The following is a 20,725-nucleotide window of genomic DNA, read 5'->3' as shown; positions in this document are numbered from 1 at the left end:
AGTTACGTTTTCACAAAATGTAGCTGAGTAAAATGTAGTGAAGTTAAAGTCCAGAGATGGAAATACTTCAGTAAAGTACAGATGTGGCGAAAAAGCTACTTAAGTACAGTAACAGTTACATTTACTTCCCTACTGTCCGCCACTGTTCTACACAGTAGTTTTTAAATGTTTGGTCTCTTTTCGTCATTTGTATTCTCAAAATATTCTTCAAGCATTTTATTTTAGATCTAATCTTTCATATAATTCATCTTAAAATTGTCTAATAAAATTAAGTAAACTTCTGGTTTTCTGTTTCCAAAATGATGGAATATGCATATATTTTTAGTCAAAAGTACACCGCATGAATTAAACATATCTTTGTCATCAAGTCAAATAAAAAGATTAAGCAAGGAGCAAATTTTTCTTTATTTGTACACTGAGAAGTCCAAACATTTAGGTCTGACACTTTTACTGTCATGTTTCCAAAAGTCTTGTCCATGAGGTATAGCATGATTGATTATGTAACACATTTGCTACCAGGAGTGAGCTGACATTCAATACATGAACTCTTAATGGTCCAAAATGAAAACCAGGCACTTTTTTTAAAAATGTAGAGTAAATATTATTAAACAGTCAACAGTTTATTTAAATGTGTATTAAAATGTGTATAAACCACAGTCAGGTGCTTCACATTTGTAATTATGCTGTTAAATTCTTCAAAAAAGCTTGAAAATATATCTGGGAACAGGTTTACCTAATTTCTAATGTATTTAATTTAATATTTTATAATACAGTGCATAAGTGTTTAATGTTTTCAAAAATTTCAACGTTGTCAAAGATTTTGTGTAATTTTGTGTAATACTGTCTAGTTGTATGTATCAGAATGATCAAAATCTGAAAAACATGAACAAAGTAAGTTCACAAGTAAAGGAGTGTTTATGCATTTTGTTTTGCTTTTACATTTATGTTCCTCCTTTTGCTTATTTGGTATTTTCCAGAATTACTGCAATACCCTGGCCACCACCAATACAGGCTGAGCCCACTGCATACTTGCCACCCCGCCTCCTTGAAACAAAGAACAAAATATGTCGGTTAACACAAGCTTAGTATTTAAACTAGAACTTATCTGATCTTATAGGAAACCTAGAGCAATTAAGTGTGAGGAGTACCTGAGCTCATGAGCCAAGTGGGCAGTGATTCTGGCCCCAGATGCTCCTAATGGATGGCCGATTGCAATGGCTCCACCATTGACGTTTGTCTTTTCTGGGTCCAGTCCTAAAGCTTTAATAACTGCTAAATACTGGGCAGCAAATGCTTCATTCACCTGTTAACAGACAAAGTAATACATTTGAATTCTTATGTAATTTTTCCACATTCTGGTGGAGGCCATAATTACATGCAGGCATTTACTGCCATACCCAGTGGTGCACACACCTCTACTAAGTCCATGTCATTCAATGTCAGCCCTCCTTTCTTCAGAGCCTCTCTTATAGCAGGTACTGGACCTGGAGCAAAGAGATGTTAACAAGTGTTTTATAAAAGTAAATGTATAGTTATTTACAAGTATGTAAACAGGTTGATATATTACACACCAATGCCCATGATTGTAGGGTCACAGCCTGAGATGTGATATGCTACAATTCTAGCCAATGGAGTGAGTTTATGCTGCTTTAGAGCATCCTCACTCGCTACCACCACAGCTGCAGCACCATCTGATACACCCTGTGGGAGGCACACACACGACAATAAAAATAAATGAGGAGTAAATGAATTGTAGAATTATTATTTCTACAGATGTACAGAAAGTTCCAACATTGGCTATTGTAAAGAATGATGCATCATGAATTTTGATAAGTAACAGAATATATTCTCTGCCAGGAGGTCCAAACTGGGCCATACATTTAACTTTCAACAAGATGAGGGGACAAATATACTTCAAGATTAACATAGAAATGATCCAAGAAACACAAATTCTGTGTATTTCATTGTTTATCTTGTCTCTGTGGTCTAAACTGAAGAATTCCATATTTCAGAAACTTTATAAGAATGAAAAGAAGATTATTTTGTGCATAGAGAAACTTGGTACTTTCACCAGTGCTTAATAATATTAACAAGATTTTACTAAAAAGAACAGCATTAGAAAAGTGTTTTTGGAGAAAACAATGTTTCTTTTTTCTGCTTGAGCTCAAAATGTCAAAATAATTGCTGTATATGAATAAATGTATAGGAAATTAGACTAGACAGGTCTAAATTTGATACCTACCGAAGCATTGGCAGCAGTGACTGTGCCCCCTTTCTTGAACACGGGTGGAAGTTTCGCCATCTGCTCCAGCGTAGTTTGTGGACGAGGATGTTCATCTTGGGTCATAGCCACCGTCCCTTTTTTGGCCTTTACATCAATAGGTGCAATTTCAGCATTGTAGTATCCTGCCTCATTAGCTGCACGAGAAAACAAGACATAAGATATAAGATATTATGATTTAGGATCTAAAAGGTATGGGATAATAAGAACCAAGACTATGTTTGAAACTGCAACATGCAGTCCAAATTCCTCCTAAAACCAATAGTAACAAATTAGGCAAAAGTTTAATGTGAATTCATTTTGTTATTACGACAATATTAATGAACTTAATTATTGGAGTTCAAATTAATCAGACGGCAGCAATTGCGGCCTGCCCAACACCCAAGAGCAAAAAGGTGGTGAGAGATTTTCTGGGGCTAGCTGGCTATTATCCCAGGTTGGTGCCTAATGTCCTTGTGTGAGTGGTAAAGATCACAGACCTGTGCATTGTTTCCATTAATGAGGGTTCTCTGTTTCAGTGAACAGCAGAGAGGATTGAAGACAAAGATGAGGGCGGAGAGAGAGGAGGCGAGAGAGAGTGAGAGAGAGTGAGAGAGAGAGATGGATACACAGAGCAGTGTGGGTGTCAGTAATCAGTGAAATGCAAAGGAAAGCATAAACACGTGACTGTGGCAAAATGACAGCTACTTTCTTTGTTGTTAACTTGTTGCCTGCCCCCGATTCCTCCCTCCATGATCCATCAAGCTCTCCACAGTGAACACCATACTTTTATAATGGAGACCCAAGTTTATGTTCTAGAAAATGGTGAAAGCTGCTAAATGCAAGGTGGAATGCCGTGTCCTTAATTAAAGCTACTTACTACAGTTAACGCTTCAAAATAACTTGTATTTATAGAGGTTTACATACTTTCTTACAAGGATATTAAATATTGGATCATTTTGGTAATGATCATAAATAAAATAAAATTCTGTTTGTGTGCCATTTATTTATTTGAACTCACTTCATGTACTTTTAGAACTTCAAATAAGGTCTGATTACAATTATATTTTTTTGCTGTATTTTGCTAATAATGACTGCTTTAACACTACATTGACTAAAAAATTTTATGATGGGATAAACACACACTTCGCCAAGAAATGAATAATCACAGGTGAAAATTTGTTACAATTCTATGTTGTTGGTGGAAAGTTTATATTAGTTCATACTAACCAACTTTCCACCTCTGCTGTGTCTGGTAGGCATGCTGGTCACAATCCTCTCGTGTAAGCTGGTACTTTTCTGCTAGATTTTCTGCTGTGATGCCCATAGGAGTCTTAATATGAAGGTCTGTGAGCCCTGCCCACAATGTGTCCTCAAGCTAAAAGCAAACAGAAGAAACAAGTATAATTAATTCAGCAATTTTTCTCCCATATTTGTTCCCATCAACAAGCAAACAAACATCAAGCTAAAGGCTAAGGCTCTGAAAGTGCATCCTCTAAGACGCGTGAAGCAAATCTCCATATATTTCTGAACCTCACTTTAACAGGGCAAACTGGAGGAAATGGCCATCTGCTCTTTTCTGCACACATGATTACACAATGATTAGGTGGTCTTGATCTGATTGTAAAATAAAAAAAAATAATGCCATCTTTTGAGAACATGACCAGTTTTGCTTTCTTGACTCTTACCCACAGATGGTTAAGGGTTATCAGGATTCAAACTTACAACACTTTCCTGCAAAACCTTTCATTTTCTTTTGTAACATTTACTTCTCCACCCAGAATGCTGAAAGGTATATAGTATTTATTTATTTAGAATTTTAATTATTATACTTTTTTTGTTTCTTTGAATTAAATCCAACCAATTGTTTGAAAAACACCTTCAAATCAGTGCCAAACTTGGTGCCGAAGCGGATGTTGCGCACAGCGTAAGGGGCCTGGCTCATGCTCTCTGACCCTCCACAGAGTACAATCTCAGAGTCTTTTAGGCAAATCTCCTACAAAACAAACAGAATTTCATCATCATATTTCACTTTAGTTCTGCAATACAAGGGAATTACAAAATACAAATACTTATGTTGTACATTTAATCAAATATTTGAGAAGTGGACACATGATGTTTTGATTATACTTGGTGTACCTGAGCTCCGCTGATGATGGACTGGAACCCTGAGCCACAAAGGCGGTTCACAGTCAGAGCTGGAACTTCTATTGGCACGCCGCACCGAAGCCCAACATGACGGGCGATGTAGGGAGCATCTGCAGAACTCTGTTTAATAATAATAATAATAATAATAATAATAATAATAAAGCAGATACACTTATACACAGACATGCTAATGCCATTCAGTCAAAAAAAAAGGAGTATGTTGAAGTTTGTGAGGTATCAGTGGTTATATCGTTACACATAGCAGTAACTGACCTGCATGACATTACCCATAATAACACTGTTAACTAATTCTGGAGCCACATTAGCAGCACCAAGGGCAGATTTAGCAGCATGCTCAGCCAAGTCTGTAGCACTGTGATCTTTTAGAACACCTCCATATGTCCCAAACGGAGTCCTCTTAGCCGAGACAATAAAAACACCTAGACCACATAAATAACAACAGGAATCATTTGTTAGAACACTGGGAACCTGAAAACCTGTTTTCCGTGCCAGTGCGCTTTAGAGAGCATTAGAAAGGTAAAGAGAGTGCAGATGCAGGCTGAACTGTAAAATACTGCTGTCGAGAAAACAAAAACTTTTGCGAGGTGATAACTAACAAATGTGAAAAGAGCATACATGCAAAATCACTCCTAACATTTAGGGAACCATCGAGGGGGGAAGCAGTTATTTACCTCTTAAGAGCGACATTGTTGTCAATTTTTATATAAAAATCAGCGAAGGTCAACCGGTTATATTCCTTACTGAGTTCCAGAGAGCAGCTCGTCAATGACCTTTTACCTACATTACCGTCTTTCGATTCAAGACTTCATATTCGCGACATTTGCCTGAAAAAGACCTAATGGCAAAACAGATTCTTATATCACGAATAACCCTAATAAACTAACTATTAATTTAAACCTAAAATTATACTAACATTGTTTGTATATAATAAAAAATTAAAAATTAAAAATACGAAACTGCGTTTGCGAGAACTACATTCATATGCCTTTGTCTGCCGTTGTAAAATGTCACTGAACGTGTAGCGTGTATCCTACTCTCACTAGTGTTTATTCTTTATTTTATTATTATTATTATTATTGCTGTTGAAGATTATATATCGAACGGCCATGCAGATATTGACTAAACCGGTTTTATCAACGAGGTATGTTTTCTTAAAAAAAAGATTTAATTCATGTTCTCGAAATTCTAGAATGCTAGCATGTAGGACAACAGTATTCAATTCTCTTACAGAAATACATGTAACTGTAATAAGTGCTTAAGTTATGTAAAACCTTCCCTTCATTCATGTTTTATGGTTAAGTTTTTCAATTTAATTTAATTTAGCAGCCTTTTTTTTTTTTTTTTTACGCCCCCTGTGTCTACTTATAGATTTAGCCTAACCCAAGTTCCTGTAGCTCATATTGATGAAGAATTTAATGCTTGATGGGTCTAGACTGTTTTAGGACCAACACAATATTAGGCAGGTGGTCATAATGTTATGCTTGGTTTGTGTGTATGGCGTCTTCTCATTTGAAGTCTGTACACGTTTATTTCCAGCTCTGTTCTAAGGTGCATGCCTTTAAGCTCTGTCAGACATAGCCACTGGATCACCTCAGTGTTTTCCCTGAAGACTTCACTTCCTCTAAGGTACAGTGAGATAATGTTAGTGGTGAAATAAAAATCCACTTTTGGTTTTGATTTAATTTCAGCTTCTGTTCTCATTCTGAGCAGGGCAGAGCCGAAGAAAAAGAAGAAGGTTGATCCACGACGTGAGCTTATGGTAAAAGAACGTCTGAAGAAAAAGGTGAAGAAGCTTGAGAAAATCCCACCTGAGCTTATTCCTATAGAAGACTTTATAACCCCAGCCAAGTGCTTTGATGAGATCAGGTAACATAAATCCTTACCTTAATTATAATAATCCTAACAAAATATAGGGTTGCAGCCACAAAACCTCTTCCATCCGAAAGTAAAAAAATACCAGAGCACTAGTACTAATTTTAAGACTATTCAAATAGTAATACACATACATACACATTTTTATATATACAGTGAGGAAAATAAGTATTTGAACACCCTGCTATTTTGCAAGTTCTCTCACTTAGAAATCATGGAGGGGTCTGAAATTGTCATTGTAGGTGCATGTCCACTGTGAGAGACATAATCAAAAAAAAAAAAAATCCAGAAATCACAATATATGATTTTTAAACTATTTATTTGTATTATACAGCTGCAAATAAGTATTTGAACACCTGTCTATCAGCTAGAATTCTGACCCTCAATGACCTGTTAGTCTGCCTTTAAAATGTCCACCTCCACTACATTTATTATCCTAAATTAGATGCACCTGTTTGAGGTCGTTAGCTGCATAAAGACACCTGTCCACCCCATAAAATCATTCAGAATCCAACTACTAACATGGCCAAGACCTAATAGCTGTACAAAGACACTAGAGACAAAATTCTACACCTCTACAAGGCTGGAAATGGCTACGGGGAAATTGCCAAGCAGCTTGGTGAAAAAAGGTCCACTGTTGGAGCAATCATTGGAAAATGGAAGAAGCTAAACATGACTGTCAATCTCCCTCGGACTGGGGCTCCATGCAAGATCTCACCTCGTGGGGTCTCAATGATCCTAAGGAAGGTGAGAAATCAGCCCAGAACTACACGGGAGGAGCTGGTCATTGACCTGAAAAGAGCTGGGACCACCGTTTCCAAGGTTACTGTTGGTAATACACTAAGACGTCATGGTTTGAAATCATGCATGGCACGGAAGGTTCCCCTGCTTAAACCAGCACATGTCCAGGCACGTCTTAAGTTTGCCAATGACCATTTGGATGATCCAGAGGAGTCATGGGAGAAAGTGATGAGACCAAAATAGAACTTTTGGGTCATAATTCCAATAAATGTGTTTGGAGGAAGAAGAATGATGAGTACCATCCCAAGAACACCATCCCTACTGTGAAGCATGGGGGTGGTAGCATCATGCTTTGGGGGTGTTTTTCTGCACATGGGACAGGGCGACTGCACTGTATTAAGGAGAGGATGACTGGGGCCATGTATTGCGAGATTTTGGGGAACAACCTCCTTCCCTCAGTTAGAGCATCGAAGATGGGTCAAGGCTGGTTCTTCCAACATGAAATTGACCCGAGGCACACAGCCAGGATAACCAAGGAGTGGCTCTGTAAGAAGCATATCAAGGTTCTGGCGTGGCCTAGCCAGTCTCCAGACCTAAACCCAATAGAGAATCTTTGGAGGGAGCTCAAACTCTGTGTTTCTCAGCGACAGGCCAGAAACCTGACTGATCTAGAGAAGATCTGTGTGGAGGAGTGGGCTAAAATCCCTCCTGCAGTGTGTGCAAACCTGGTGAAAAACTACAGGAAACGTTTTTACCTCTGTAATTGCAAACAAAGGCTACTGTACAATATCAACATTGACTTTCTTAGGTGTTCAAATACTTATTTGCAGCTGTATCATACAAATAAATAGTTAAAAAAATCATACATTGTGTTTTCTGGATTTTTTTTTTTTTTTTTTAGATTATGTCTCTCACAGTGGACATGCACCTACGATGACAATTTCAGACCCCTCCATAATTTCTAAGTGGGAGAACTTGCAAAATAGCAGGGTGTTCAAATACTTATTTTCCTCACTGTGTGTATGTATGTATGTATATATATGTATGTGTGTGTGTGTGTGTGTGTGTGTGTGTGTGTGTGTGTGTGTGTGTATATATATATATATATATATATATATATATATATATATATATATATACACACACACACACACAGTATAGACCAAAAGCTTGGACACACCTTCTCATTCAAAGAGTTTCCTTTATTTTCATGACTATGAAAATTGTAGAGTCACACTGAAGGCATCAAGGGCTATTTGTCCAAGAAGGAGAGTGATGGGGTGCTGCGCCAGATGACCTGGTCTCCACAGTCACCGGACCTGAACCCAATCGAGATGGTTTAGGGGTGAGCTGGACCGCAGAGTGAAGGCAAAAGGGCCAACAAGTTCTACTTTGAAGAACGTAGAATATGACATTTTTCAGTTGTTTCACACTTTTTTGTTATGTATATAATTCCACATGTGCATAGTTTTGATGCCTTCAGTGTGAATCTACAATTTTCATAGTCATAAAAATAAAGAAAACTCTTTGAATGAGAAGGTGTGTCCAAACTTTTGGTCTGTACTGTATGTATAATATATATATATAAAAAAAAATATATATATATACACATACAGTGGGTACGGAAAGTATTCAGACCCCCTTAAATTTTTCACTCTTTGTTATATTGCAGCCATTTGCTAAAATCATTTAAGTTCATTCTTCTTCCTCATAATTGTACACACAGCTCCCCATATTGACAGAAAAACACAGAATTGTTGCAGATTTATTAAAAAAGAAAAACTGAATTATCACATGGTCCTAAGTATTCAGACCCTTTGCTGTGCCACTCAAATATTTAACTCCGGTGCTTTCCATTTCTTCTGATCATCCTTGAGATGGTTCTACACCTTCATTTGAGTCCAGCTGTGTTTGTTTATACTGATTGGACTTGATTAGAAAAGCCACACACCTGTCTATATAAGACCGTACAGATCACAATGCATGTCAGAGTAAATGAGAATCATGAGGTCAAAGGAACTGCCTGAAGAGCTCAGAGACAGAATTGTGGCAAGGCACAGATCTGGCCAAGGTTACAAAAGAATTTCTGCTGCACTGAAGGTTCCTAAGAGCACAGTGGCTTCCATAATTCTTAAATGAAAGACGTTTGGGACGACCAGAACCCTTCCTAGAGCTGGCTGTCCGGCCCAAACTGAGCTATCAGCGGAGAAGAGCCTTGGTGAGAGAGGTAAAGAAGAACCCAAAAATCACTGGCTGAGCTCCAGAGATGCAGTCGGGAGATGGGAGAAAGTTGTAGAAAGTCAACCATCACTGCAGCCCTCCACTAGTTGGGGCTTTATGGCAGAGTGGCCCGACAGAAGCCTCTCCTCAGTGCAAGACAAATGAAAGCCTGCATGGAGTTTGCTAAAAAAAACACCTGAAGGACTCCAAGATGGTGAGAAAGAAGATTCTCTGGTCTGATGAGACCAAGATATAACTTTTTGGCCTTAATTCTAAGTGGTATGTGTGGAGAAAACCAGGCACTGCTCATCACCTGTCCAATACAGTCCCAACAGTGAAGCATGGTGGTGGCATCATGATGCTGTGGGGGTGTTTTTTAGCTGCAGGGACAGAACGACTGGTTGCAATCGAGGAAAAGATGAATGCGGCAAAGTACAGGGATATCCTGAACAAAAATAACAACTCCGTGACTGTTCTTGAATGGCCCAGCCAGAGCCCTGACTTAAACCCAATTGAGCATCTCTGAGAGACCTAAAATGGCTGTCCACCAACGTTTACCATCCAACCTGACTGAACTGGAGAGGATCTGCAAGGAGGAATGGCAGAGGATCCCCAAATTCAGGTGTGAAAAACTTGTTGCATCTTTCCCAAAAAGACTCCTGGCTGTATTAGATCAAAAGGGTGCTTCTACTAAATACTGAGCAAAGGGTCTGAATACTTAGGACCATGTGATATTTCAGTTTTTCTTTTTTAATAAATCTGCAACAATGTCAACATTTCTGTGTTTTTCTGTCAATATGGGGTGTTATGTGTACATTAATGAGGAAGAAAAATGAACGAATTATTTTAGCAAATGGCTGCAATATAACAGAGTGAAAAATGTAAGGGGGTCTGAATACTTTCCGTACCCACTGTAAATATATATATATATATATATGTGTGTGTGTGTGTGTGTGTGTGTGTGTGTGTGTGTGTGTGTGTGTGTCTCCACATTTTGGAGAGGGTATAATCCAGAGATGTGTCTACTCTAGTTGCTGAGCATCCACACTAATGTTTACAATACTGCAATGTAATTTTTTAGCTACATGAATGTATGGGGCCCCCACAGGCCTTCAAATGGGTTTTGCTGATGGTATGCTCAGCTGATCGCACAGTGCTCTGAAGAGTCCACCTCTGCTGCTGTTCCCAAATGAGCCTCTGATGTTGCATAGCAAGATGTTCTCATGGGTGCAGGTGTAAAAGTTCCTGATCTCTTTGGAAGGCAGTTTAAACTTGTGTAAGTGGAAGAGACTAGTCAATGTGCAGGTTGTATAGCAGTATAGATTTACTGTCCGCTGGAAATTGCAACCATTTTGGTATATCTTTTCATGTACTATATGATACTATAAAATGAAACTTGGATATATTTTAGTCATGTGCAGCTTGTATAGCAGTACTGATTTACTGTCTTCTATAAACAACTCAACATACAGCCATTAGTGTCTAAATAGCTTGCAATAAAAAAGTGAGTAAACCCTAAGTGATAACAGCTGTATATTGTTTGACCATGTAAGCCACATTCCGTATTCGCCAAGGACCATACAAATTTGTGTATATTCTATTAGAGCAGTTAAAATTTTATGCTTTGAGAACAATTCTCTCATCCTGACCACTGGATGTTCTACATGGCACCCTATGGCAAACAACTCTGGGGATATGAATTGTTGCTCTTTATAAAGAAGGTGTAGGATATAAGAAGATCTGTAACACCCTGAAACTAAGTTGTGGTACAGTGGCCACGGTCATACAAAGGTTTTCCAATACAGGTTCCACTCGGAACAGACCTTGCAAGGGTCCATCAAAGAAGTTGAGTCCTTATGCTGTGTCAGGGGCAGAAACTGTCTTAAAAAAAAAAACAGACGCATCAGTGCTGCCAGCATTGCTTTAGAGCAGGTGCACACACTTTTTCAGCATGCAAAAAAAAATTGCAAAAACATGACCGTCAAATTTATCTACCTACTATAAAAATGCATGAATAAATATTTTTTTAAAAATGTCATGCGATCTACCCACACTACCTTTGCCATTGACCGGTAGATCGCAATCGACATATTGTTCACCCCATCTTTAGAGGTTGCAGAGGTGAAGGGTCCGCTTGTCAGTGTTCAGAGCATATGTTGCATATGTCGACCCAGAAGAAAGCCTGCAAACAGTTTGCTTAAGAAAACCGGTCCAAAAGCATGAATTACTGGAACCATTTCCTGTGGTCTGATAAGATCAACTTGTTCGGCTCAGATGGTGTCCAGCATGTGTGTGTTGAATATGGTGGTGGTAGCATCATGGTCTGGGACTGCATGAGTGCTGCTGGTACTGGAGAGCTGCTGTTCATTGAGGGAAACATAAATTCCAACATGTACTGTGACATTTTAAAGTATCACTGGTGTATCATTTCCTGGCTACCACGCACCACAGACGTAGGCTAACCTTTGAAGCTAACAATGAGCAAGGCTTAAGGCAACAAGAAGTATGGGGAGAGAGAAAGAAAGAAAGAAAGAAAGAAAGAAAGAAAGAAAGAAAGAAAGAAAGAGAAAGAAAGAAAGAAAGAAAGAAAGAAAGAAAGAAAGAAAGAAAGAAAGAAAGAAAGAAAGAAAGAAAGAAAGAAAGAAAGAAAGAAAGAACTTTGTCATTGCATTGTACAGGTAGACAGCAACGAATGCAAAATGTAGCAATCGTGCAAAAGTGCACATAAATATGTAGCATATGTACAGTGAATAAATATAAAGGCTATAACAGTGCAGAGATGTGTGGACATCATTTAGGAAGTACAGAAATGGTTCTAAGGCTATGGCATTGAAGAGGAATGTGCAGAAGTGAAAGGTTACAAGATTATGGCATTTAAGAAGTTAGCAAGCTGAAGAAACGGTCTACTGTGTATGTGTGTGTGTGTGTGTGTGTGTGTGTGTGTATGTGTGTGTATGTATGTATGTATGTATATATATATATATATATATATATATATATATATATATATATATATATATATATATATATATACACACAGTGAGGAAAATAAGTATTTGAACACCCTGCTATTTTGCAAGTTCTCTCACTTAGAAATCATGGAGGGGTCTGAAAATGAAATCGTAGGTGCATGTCCACTGTGAGAGACATAATCTAAAAAAAAATCCAGAAATAACAATGTATGATTTTTTAACTATTTATTTGTATTAAACAGCTGCAAATAAGTATTTGAACACCTGAGAAAGTCAATGTTAATATTTGCTACAGAAGCCTTTGTTTGCAATTACAGAGGTCAAACGTTTCCTGTAGTTTTTCACCAGGTTTGCACACACTGCAGGAGGGATTTTTGCCCACTCCTCCACACAGATCTTCTCTAGATCAGTCAGGTTTCTGGCCTGTTGCTGAGAAACACAGAGTTTGAGCTCCCTCCAAAGATTCTCTATTGGGTTTAGGTCTGGAGACTGGCTAGGCCACGCCAGAACCTTGATATGCTTCTTACAGAGCCACTCCTTGGTTATCCTGGCTGTGTGCTTCAGGTCATTGTCATGTTGGAAGACCCAGCCTCGACCTATCTTCAATGCTCTAACTGAGGGAAGGAGGTTGTTCCCCAAAATCTCGCAATACATGGCCCCGGTCATCCTCTCCTTAATACAGTGCAGTCGCCCTGTCCCATGTGCAGAAAAACACCCCAAAACATGATGCTACCACCCCCATGCTTCACAGTAGGGATGGTGTTCTTGGGATGGTACTCATCATTCTTCTTCCTCCAAACACGTTTAGTGGAATTATGACCCAAAAGTTCTATTTTGGTCTCATCTGACCACATGACTTTCTCCCATGACTCCTCTGGATCATCCAAATGGTCATGGGCAAACTTAAGACGTGCCTGGACATGTGCTGGTTTGAGCAGGGGAACCTTCCGTGCCATGCATGATTTAAGTCCGAGGGAGATTGACAGTCATGTTCAGCTTCTTCCATTTTCTGATGATTGCTCCAACAGTGGACCTTTTTTCACCAAGCTGCTTGGCAATTTCCCCGTAGCCCTTTCCAGCCTTGTGGAGGTGTACAATTTTGTCTCTAGTGTCTTTGGACAGCTCTTTGGTTTTGGCCATGTTAGTATTTGGATTCTTACTAATTGTATGGGGTGGACAGGTGTCTTTATGCAGCTAACGACCTCAAACAGGTGCATCTAATTTAGGATAATAAATGTAGTGGAGGTGGACATTTTAATGACAGACTAACAGGTCATTGAGGGTCAGAATTCTAGCTGATAGACAGGTGTTCAAATACTTATTTGCAGCTGTATCATACAAATTAATAGTTTAAAAATCATATATTGTGATTTCTGGATTTTTTTTTTTAGATTATGTCTCTCACAGTGGACATGCACCTACGATGACAATTCCAGACCCCTCCATGATTTCTAAGTGGGAGAACTTGCAAAATAGCAGGGTGTTCAAATACTTGTTTTCCTCACTGTATATGTATATATATATATATATATATATATATATATATATATATATATATATATATATACACACCATAATTTCCGGACTATAAAGCGCACCCATATATAAGCCGCACCCACTGAATTTTACAAATATTTTAATTTTTAACATAAGCCGCACCTGTCTACACTAATGTACTTTACACAGGCTTTAACGAAAGACACGTTACACACGGTGTAACGGGTGAAATATGTTGTGCTTCCTTTAGGAGCATAGCGGTATTTTGGGAATAGCATGCCACTGCATTCTCCCGGTATTACTGCGTGTGTATAAGACTGAGGATTATGTCCTTATTATTTTCTGATGCTGAAGTTTCTTTGATTAACCCTTAACGCTGTTGCCAAGAAAAATAAAAAAGCACGAGTTTTGGAAACCTGTCTGTGCTTATGATTTCTGTTGCTGGAGTTAGAGAGCTCTCCCATGACCCAGATTCAACGCGCTACAACAGCTTGTATCTAAACAGTAGCCTACCAAGTAAGTCATTGTTCACTGCCTTACTTCTTTTTTTCACAACAATTCTTTTTCGGGAGTTTTTCTTTTTGGCATGTATTATAAAAAAAAAAATAATTCTCCCGATGTCCTGATGCAGCTCAGAACACAGGTGAGGTGCGTTTTTTCGTTTCCGTTCGGAAATGTAATTGGTCTTATGTTATATCGCTCAGTTTTTTTGCTTGAAGTTTGTGAAACCAGGAAAAACCCAGGAACAATTAATAAATTAGCTGCTTCGTTGTTTGAACCGTGGGGTATAAAACGTGGGAAAAAAGTAGCAGGCTTATAGTCCGAAAAATACGGTGTGTGTGTGTGTGTGTGTGTGTGTGTGTGTGTGTGTGTGTGTGTGTGTGTGTATATATATATATATATATATATATATATATATATATATATATATATATATATATATATACTGTATATGTGTATGTATATATATATACTGTATATGTGTATGTATATATATATATATATATATATATATATATATATATATATATATACTGTATATATACTGTATATATGCAGATGTAATGAGGAGTAAAAAAGATATACTATGTAATATGTGCATGTATAGTACAGAGGTTATATACAGTGTTTTGTTTTGTAGTGATCTAGCGGTGTAGTGTAGAGTTCAGTAGTGTGATGGTGGCTGGAGTCCTTGATAATGTTGTGAGCTCTGCGCAGACATCTGCTGTGGTGAAGGTGTTCAATGGCAGTGATGCGTTGGGCGGTTTTGACCACCCTTTGCAGGGCTTTACGTTCACACACAGTGGAGCCTCCGTACCATACAGTGATGGAGTTGGTCAGGATGCTCTCAATGATGGAGCGGTAAAATCTCTGGGGACAGATGAGATTTCTTGAGACTTCTCAAGAAGTACAGGCGTTGTTGTGCTTTTTTAACCAGGGCTGAAGTGTTCTGCTGCCAGGACAGATCCTCAGAGATGTGAACTCCCAGGAACTTAAAGTTGGAGACTTGCTCTACGTCAGTTCCATTGATGTTGACTGGTAGATGTTGGATTTCCGAAAGTCCACAATGAGCTCTTTGGTCTTTGTGGCATTGAGGGTCAGGTTGTTGTTGCCACACCATGCTGTCAGATTTCGTATCTCTTCCCTGTTGGCTGATTCGTCGTTGTTTTCGATCTGGCCGACCACGGATGTTGGAGTTATACAGAGGAGCACAATCGTGGGTGAACAGGGAGTAGAGTAGTGGGCTCAGAACACAGCCCTGTGGGATGCCAGTGTTCAGAATGAGGGTTGAGGATACCTGGTTGCCCAACCTGAACAGATTGAGGTCTGTTGATGAGAAAGTCCAGAATCCATCTGCAAGTGGAGGTGCAGATACCCAGGTCATTGAGCTTAGTCATCAGTACAGTGGGGAGGACTGTATTGACCGCAGGGCTAAAGTCAATGAACAGCATTCTGATGTAGGTGTTGCTTTTATCCAGGTGGGTGAGGGCTGAATGAAGAGCTGTGGAAACTGCATCCTCTGTTGACCTGTTTGGGCGATAGGCAAACTGGTGTGGGTCCAGTGTAGGTGGAAGGCCTGCAGTGAGGTGATTCAGGACCAGTTTCTCAAAGCACTTCATAGCGATAGGGGTGAGTACAACTGGGCGAAAGTCATTTAGGCATTCGGCAGCTGAGTGCTTAGGCACTGGTATGATGGTTGTGGTCTTCAGGCATGTAGGAACCGTTGCTTGGGCCCGTGACAGGTTGAAAATGTCAGTGAAGACTTGTGCCAGTTGTCCAGCGCATGCTCTGAGAACACGTCCTGGTATGCCATCCGGGTCAGCTGCTTTGCGTGCATCCACTCTGCTAAACACTGAATATACGTCAGTTGTTGAGAGTGAAAGTGGGCTGTAAGCTGTAGAAGAGTCTGTGGTTGAGGTCAAATGTCCTGTGCTGTGATCGAAACGAGCAAAAAATTGATTGAGTTTGTCCGGTTGGAAGGCACTCCTGGTTGGTTGAGCTGTGCGTTTGTAGTCTGTGATGGTCTGGATGCCTTTCCACATGCGTCTGTGGTCAGAGTTGTGGAAGTGCTCTTCTATGTGGAGTTTGAATATGAGTTTTGCTTTCCTGATGCCTCTTTTCAGGTTGGCCCTGGCTCTGTTATAGTCATCTGCACTGCCAGATTTAAAGGCAGCATCTCTTGCTTTCAACAGGAGACGGACTTCAGAGTTCATCCACAGCTTCTAATTAGGAAAGCATTTCACGTGTTTGACAGTAGTGACATTGTCAATGCACGTGTTGATATGGTCCAAAACAGATGAAGTGCAAGTGTCCATGTTCGTGTGAGAGTCCAGTGTGGCCTGTAAGGCAAACATGTCCCAGTCAGTATCCTGAAACTGTTGTTGTAGAAAAGAAATGGCCCCCTCTGGCAATACTTTTACTGCACTCAAAGCTGGTTTCACCCGTTTGATCAATGGTGTGTATTTGGGTAGCATGAACAAAGAGAGGTGATCAGACTGACCCAAGTGGGGGATGGGCATCGCTGTGTATTCCCTAGGTATGTTTGTGTATACTTGGTCCAGTGTTTTGTCCCCTCTGGTAGAGCAGGAGACATTGCAGTGAAATTTTGGAAAAACAAATTTAGGTTGGCGTGGTTTAAATCTCCAGCAACAATGATAGCTCCTTCAGAATGTGCAGACTGCTGTTTGCTGCATGCAGTTCCTCCATTGCTAGCTTAGCATTAGCATCCGGCGTACACTGCACACTGTACACTGCAGTCACAACAATGGCTGAGAATTCTCTCAGTAAATAAAAGGGTCTGCACTTAATCATGAAATACTCTAAATGAACAGAGCAATGACGTTCAGTAAAAGTAGAGTCCGTGCACCATGATTTGTTAACATAAATACACAGACCTCCACCTCTGCGGGACTCTTCTTACCAGAGTCCTCTGCCGTCCTGTCCGCCCAAAAAACACTGCGACCCCCGAGCTCAATGGTGCTGCTGGGAATGTTGTCGTTGAGCTATGTTTCCGTAAAAATCATGACATTGCATTCCTTAATCCGCTAGTGTGATGTTATCCGGAGCAGCAGCTCATCCATTTTGTTTGCGAGAGACCGTACATTAGCATGGAAGATGCTTTAAATCGATAGTTAATGCGGGTTTAGCATTAGCCTAGCCCTGATGCCGCCTCGCTTCCCCCTCCTTTGTTTACAGTCTCGGCGCCAGTGCTGTGGTCTCGCTGTTGGCCGAGCTGGATCAGTGGTCCACGGTGTTCGGGCAATTTCCTGAGGGAGTTCAAAGTCCGATGTCTAATATTGCTTGTCGGCTGTATGAGATGTGTGCAAGCCTGTTCTGAGTGAATAAACTTGCTGTTGATGGAGAAATTGGCACTAAATCGCAAAATCTGGAGAGACGCTGGGCCTCGCGTTGTGCATGCGCCGCCATCTTGGTCCATCTCGAGCCAAGCACTCTTCAGTGTTTCTTTATGCTTTAGTTTGAAATTATCTCAAACTTTCTGCCATTTTCTTTTGCCTGTATCTCTCAAAGCCTTTTTCCGTCACAAAAAAAGTTTGCCTAATTCTGAGTTCTTGCTCATAATTCTGACTTTATTCTTCGCAATTTTAACGATAGATAGATAGATAGATAGATAGATAGATAGATAGATAGATAGATAGATAGATAGATAGATAGATAGATAGATAGATAGATAGATAGATAGATAGATAGATACTTTATTTATACCAATAGGAAATTTACAATGTTGGATATTTCTCGAAAACATCCAACATTTCTGGTGCATTCACTGGTAACCATGTTTTCACCCTAAGGTTTGAAGCTGTTGGTGTGTAAATGAGGCCTCCTCTGCTTCATCTGTCTTGTTCCATCTCCTCCAAACTGATTGTTAGACTGAGTTCTCCACGGGGATCTGAGACTTAGTTTGATACCATGCGATTCTAATAGATTGTAGCCTACTTATTTTCAATGTGCAAAGCTTCCTGGCACTACATTGTCTTAATGATCTTTTGTATTCTAATTACTTGAGGAATCATTTAAGCTCTAATATTAAATATATTAATATGTGGTGAGGTCCAGTTACCAGTGTGACACTAAAAAAGGTAGTAATAATGGCTACTTTTTTACTTAATTACATGTCAGAGCCCAAACGTCTTTACTTTAACTTGAGTGAAAAGTGTAGTCAGTACTTTGTAAGGATGGTCGGGCACCCTACAACTTCAACTTTTACCAGAGTCTTTTAAAAAAGTATCTGTACTTCTTCTTAAGTGAATGTTTTTGACATGAACACTCAATTTTGTTGCCAGCTATATAATAATGGCTGTATGTTGAGTTGTTTATAGAGGACAGTAAATCTGTACTGCTATACAAATTTCATTTCTTTAGTATTATCCCTTCAGAAGATATAATAAAATTGTTGCTAAAATGTAAGGGGTGTACTCACTTTTGTGAGATACTGTAGTTTCTTCACTGGGGACCCATTAATCTTAAGTTGGTGGTAGTTAATAATCTTGTATCCCTTTCTGAAGTCCACAACCAGTTGTTTTATGTAGCTGACATTCAGAAGAAGATTGTTTTCCAGGCTTTAATCTCCTCCAGGTTACTCTTCATGTGAACATTGTTCCTCCAACACTGATGACAATCTCACACTACCACACCAACTGCCTTTTACCTTCAGACACACTCCAACTGCCTTTGACATTCTAGAGTTCTTTGTGACTCCCTCATACATACCTTTTGGAATTATTTAATTATTATACCTTATACCTTTTTGAATATAATGATTGGTATGTTGAGATCAGGGCTCTGTGTGGGTTTACAGTGAGACGGCAACATTTTCTAATGTCCACACTGGGCTAAATGGATGATTTTTGAATGTCATCTAACTTGTTTGGTGAATGTCAAATTTGATAAATGGACTCAGGCACAAGATAAAACTGACAGCTTAAACATTCAGTGTTTACAAGTAACAATGGTATAAGTGCGATAATCACTGACTGGGTGTCCATTACACCCAGAGGCAACTACTCTCCACTGGGTTTTTTTCACTGTGTCAAATGTATTAAAACATGAATACTTGCCCTTGCATTTATACATTGAACAAACACACAGTGAATTTAAAAAGTCATGCTAAATGTTGGTTATAGCACAGCATAGGTCTCAGAGAAATGCATTAGGGTAACAATTGCATATTATTATTATTATTATTATTATTATATTATACTTATTTCTCATAATTATTTTTATTGCCTTCCACTATATACAATCTGTTTATTTCCATTGTCACTTTAGAAATAATGCCCGGTATTCAAAGGTGGATCAGAATCAGTTTTCTCAAGAGATGGGTGGAGCTTAACTTTTGCATGAACTAATTTCAGTGTTGTGATTTCAGAGTCCGGACCCCTCCCAAGTTGTCTTTTGAGGACAGTGAGCGAAGGGCACTTCTACTTAAAGAATGGTCCAGATACAAGATCTCCCAGCACCAGGCAGAGATGGCAGCTATTGAAGAGGCTCTAAAGGCCCAGACACAAGCTTTAAAAGAGCTTCGGCTGGAATCAGCAGAGCTTTACAAAGCAGCAGTCAGTCCTGACAATAGTCTTTTCCCTTTCCAGTGTCATGGTCCCTGCTATACACCACCAGTTCCAAACCAAGAGGCCCCAGATGGCAAATATAATGATATTACAAGAGTGTACACACAATGATGAAACTTACTGACTGCTGCTTGTACCAATGAAAAATGTGTGAATGAACTCTTGAACTTCTGTTTTGTCATTTCTGTTGCTATTTTTGAAATAATTTTATGACTAGAATTGTGCACTTGTATTAAATGGAAACCTATATAAAGTTAATTTGTTCCTAGGTATGTTTTTTTCTCCAATTTTAGCCCATAGTTTATTCTCACACCATAAAAATATAAATGAATAAATTCAAATTAATGTTTGATCCAGAAAAAAAATCAGATGGGGAAATAGAAGTGTTAATGGCTGAAAAAAGTTTTATTTATAAGTGTACATGTGGATTATAAGGTCCTACAAAAAAGAAGGCAATTAGCATCAAAGTAAAGATTATTATAGCACCGTTTCACCAGTTATTAACATTAACATTTTCAACATGAAGGTAAAGAGTGTACAAAACAGCTCACATATCACAAATTGTTGAACAAACTGGAGAAGCTCTGTTGGGTATAATCCCCCCCCATTACTACTATCACTACTAACAAAAATATTAAATATAACTGCAAGCAGCGATGGCGGGCCCTCGCACGTTTGTGTATCGCTATACGGTGCCTCCCAGAAAACAATGACCAGTGGGCAAGTGCATCAAGTGGGTAAATATCAGTGGACTATTTTATGTTGTTACTGACCCATTTGGGGACTGTAGGTAAAAGAAACCCCACATTTTAGACAAACGGGGGCGCTAGTGAGCCATTTAAGAGACACACCTTTGTCTGACCTTTTTGTCCACACCTAACATCCGACAAATGTGATGTATGTGTCAA

The 20,725-nt window shown here is 39.1% G+C and overlaps 2 protein-coding genes across 2 annotated transcripts; one reads left to right on the top strand and one right to left on the bottom strand.

Annotated features, from left to right (window-relative positions):
- Positions 1-386: 386 nt before the first annotated feature.
- On the bottom strand, positions 387-5,242 carry acaa2 (acetyl-CoA acyltransferase 2). Its single transcript, XM_083554549.1, has 10 exons — positions 5,101-5,242; positions 4,682-4,848; positions 4,400-4,528; positions 4,140-4,256; positions 3,491-3,638; positions 2,243-2,418; positions 1,572-1,701; positions 1,414-1,484; positions 1,149-1,303; positions 387-1,044 (listed from the first exon to the last, which is right to left on the bottom strand). The coding sequence occupies exons 1-10, from the start codon at positions 5,114-5,116 to the stop codon at positions 960-962; spliced, it is 1,194 nt and encodes a 397-aa protein (XP_083410675.1). The 5' UTR covers positions 5,117-5,242; the 3' UTR covers positions 387-959.
- Positions 5,243-5,388: 146 nt separating this feature from the next.
- mrpl40 (mitochondrial ribosomal protein L40) lies at positions 5,389-20,075 on the top strand. The gene is made up of 4 exons (XM_083554626.1): positions 5,389-5,570; positions 5,966-6,055; positions 6,140-6,295; positions 19,619-20,075. The coding sequence occupies exons 1-4, from the start codon at positions 5,536-5,538 to the stop codon at positions 19,926-19,928; spliced, it is 591 nt and encodes a 196-aa protein (XP_083410752.1). The 5' UTR covers positions 5,389-5,535; the 3' UTR covers positions 19,929-20,075.
- The last annotated feature ends 650 nt before the right edge of the window (positions 20,076-20,725 follow it).

The sequence above is a fragment of the Silurus aristotelis genome (genome assembly GCF_946808225.1).
Source record: "Silurus aristotelis genome assembly, chromosome: 11".
In the NCBI taxonomy this organism is placed as follows: domain Eukaryota; kingdom Metazoa; phylum Chordata; class Actinopteri; order Siluriformes; family Siluridae; genus Silurus; species Silurus aristotelis.
This window is presented reverse-complemented; position numbering and strand designations above follow the sequence as displayed.

Bases quoted from the DNA above. Each gene is read 5' to 3' on its own strand.
- acaa2 (XM_083554549.1), bottom strand. The intron at 2,419-3,490 runs GTTAGTATGAAC...TTTCTCGTGCAG, and splicing joins ACAGCAGAGGTGGAAAGTTG to CTAATGAGGCAGGATACTAC. The intron at 1,702-2,242 runs GTAGGTATCAAA...TGCCTCCCACAG, and splicing joins TCACTGCTGCCAATGCTTCG to GGTGTATCAGATGGTGCTGC.
- mrpl40 (XM_083554626.1), top strand. From the start codon at position 5,536: ATGCAGATATTGACTAAACCGGTTTTATCAACGAG. The intron at 5,571-5,965 runs GTATGTTTTCTT...GTTTATTTCCAG, and splicing joins AAACCGGTTTTATCAACGAG to CTCTGTTCTAAGGTGCATGC. The intron at 6,056-6,139 runs GTACAGTGAGAT...CATTCTGAGCAG, and splicing joins AAGACTTCACTTCCTCTAAG to GGCAGAGCCGAAGAAAAAGA.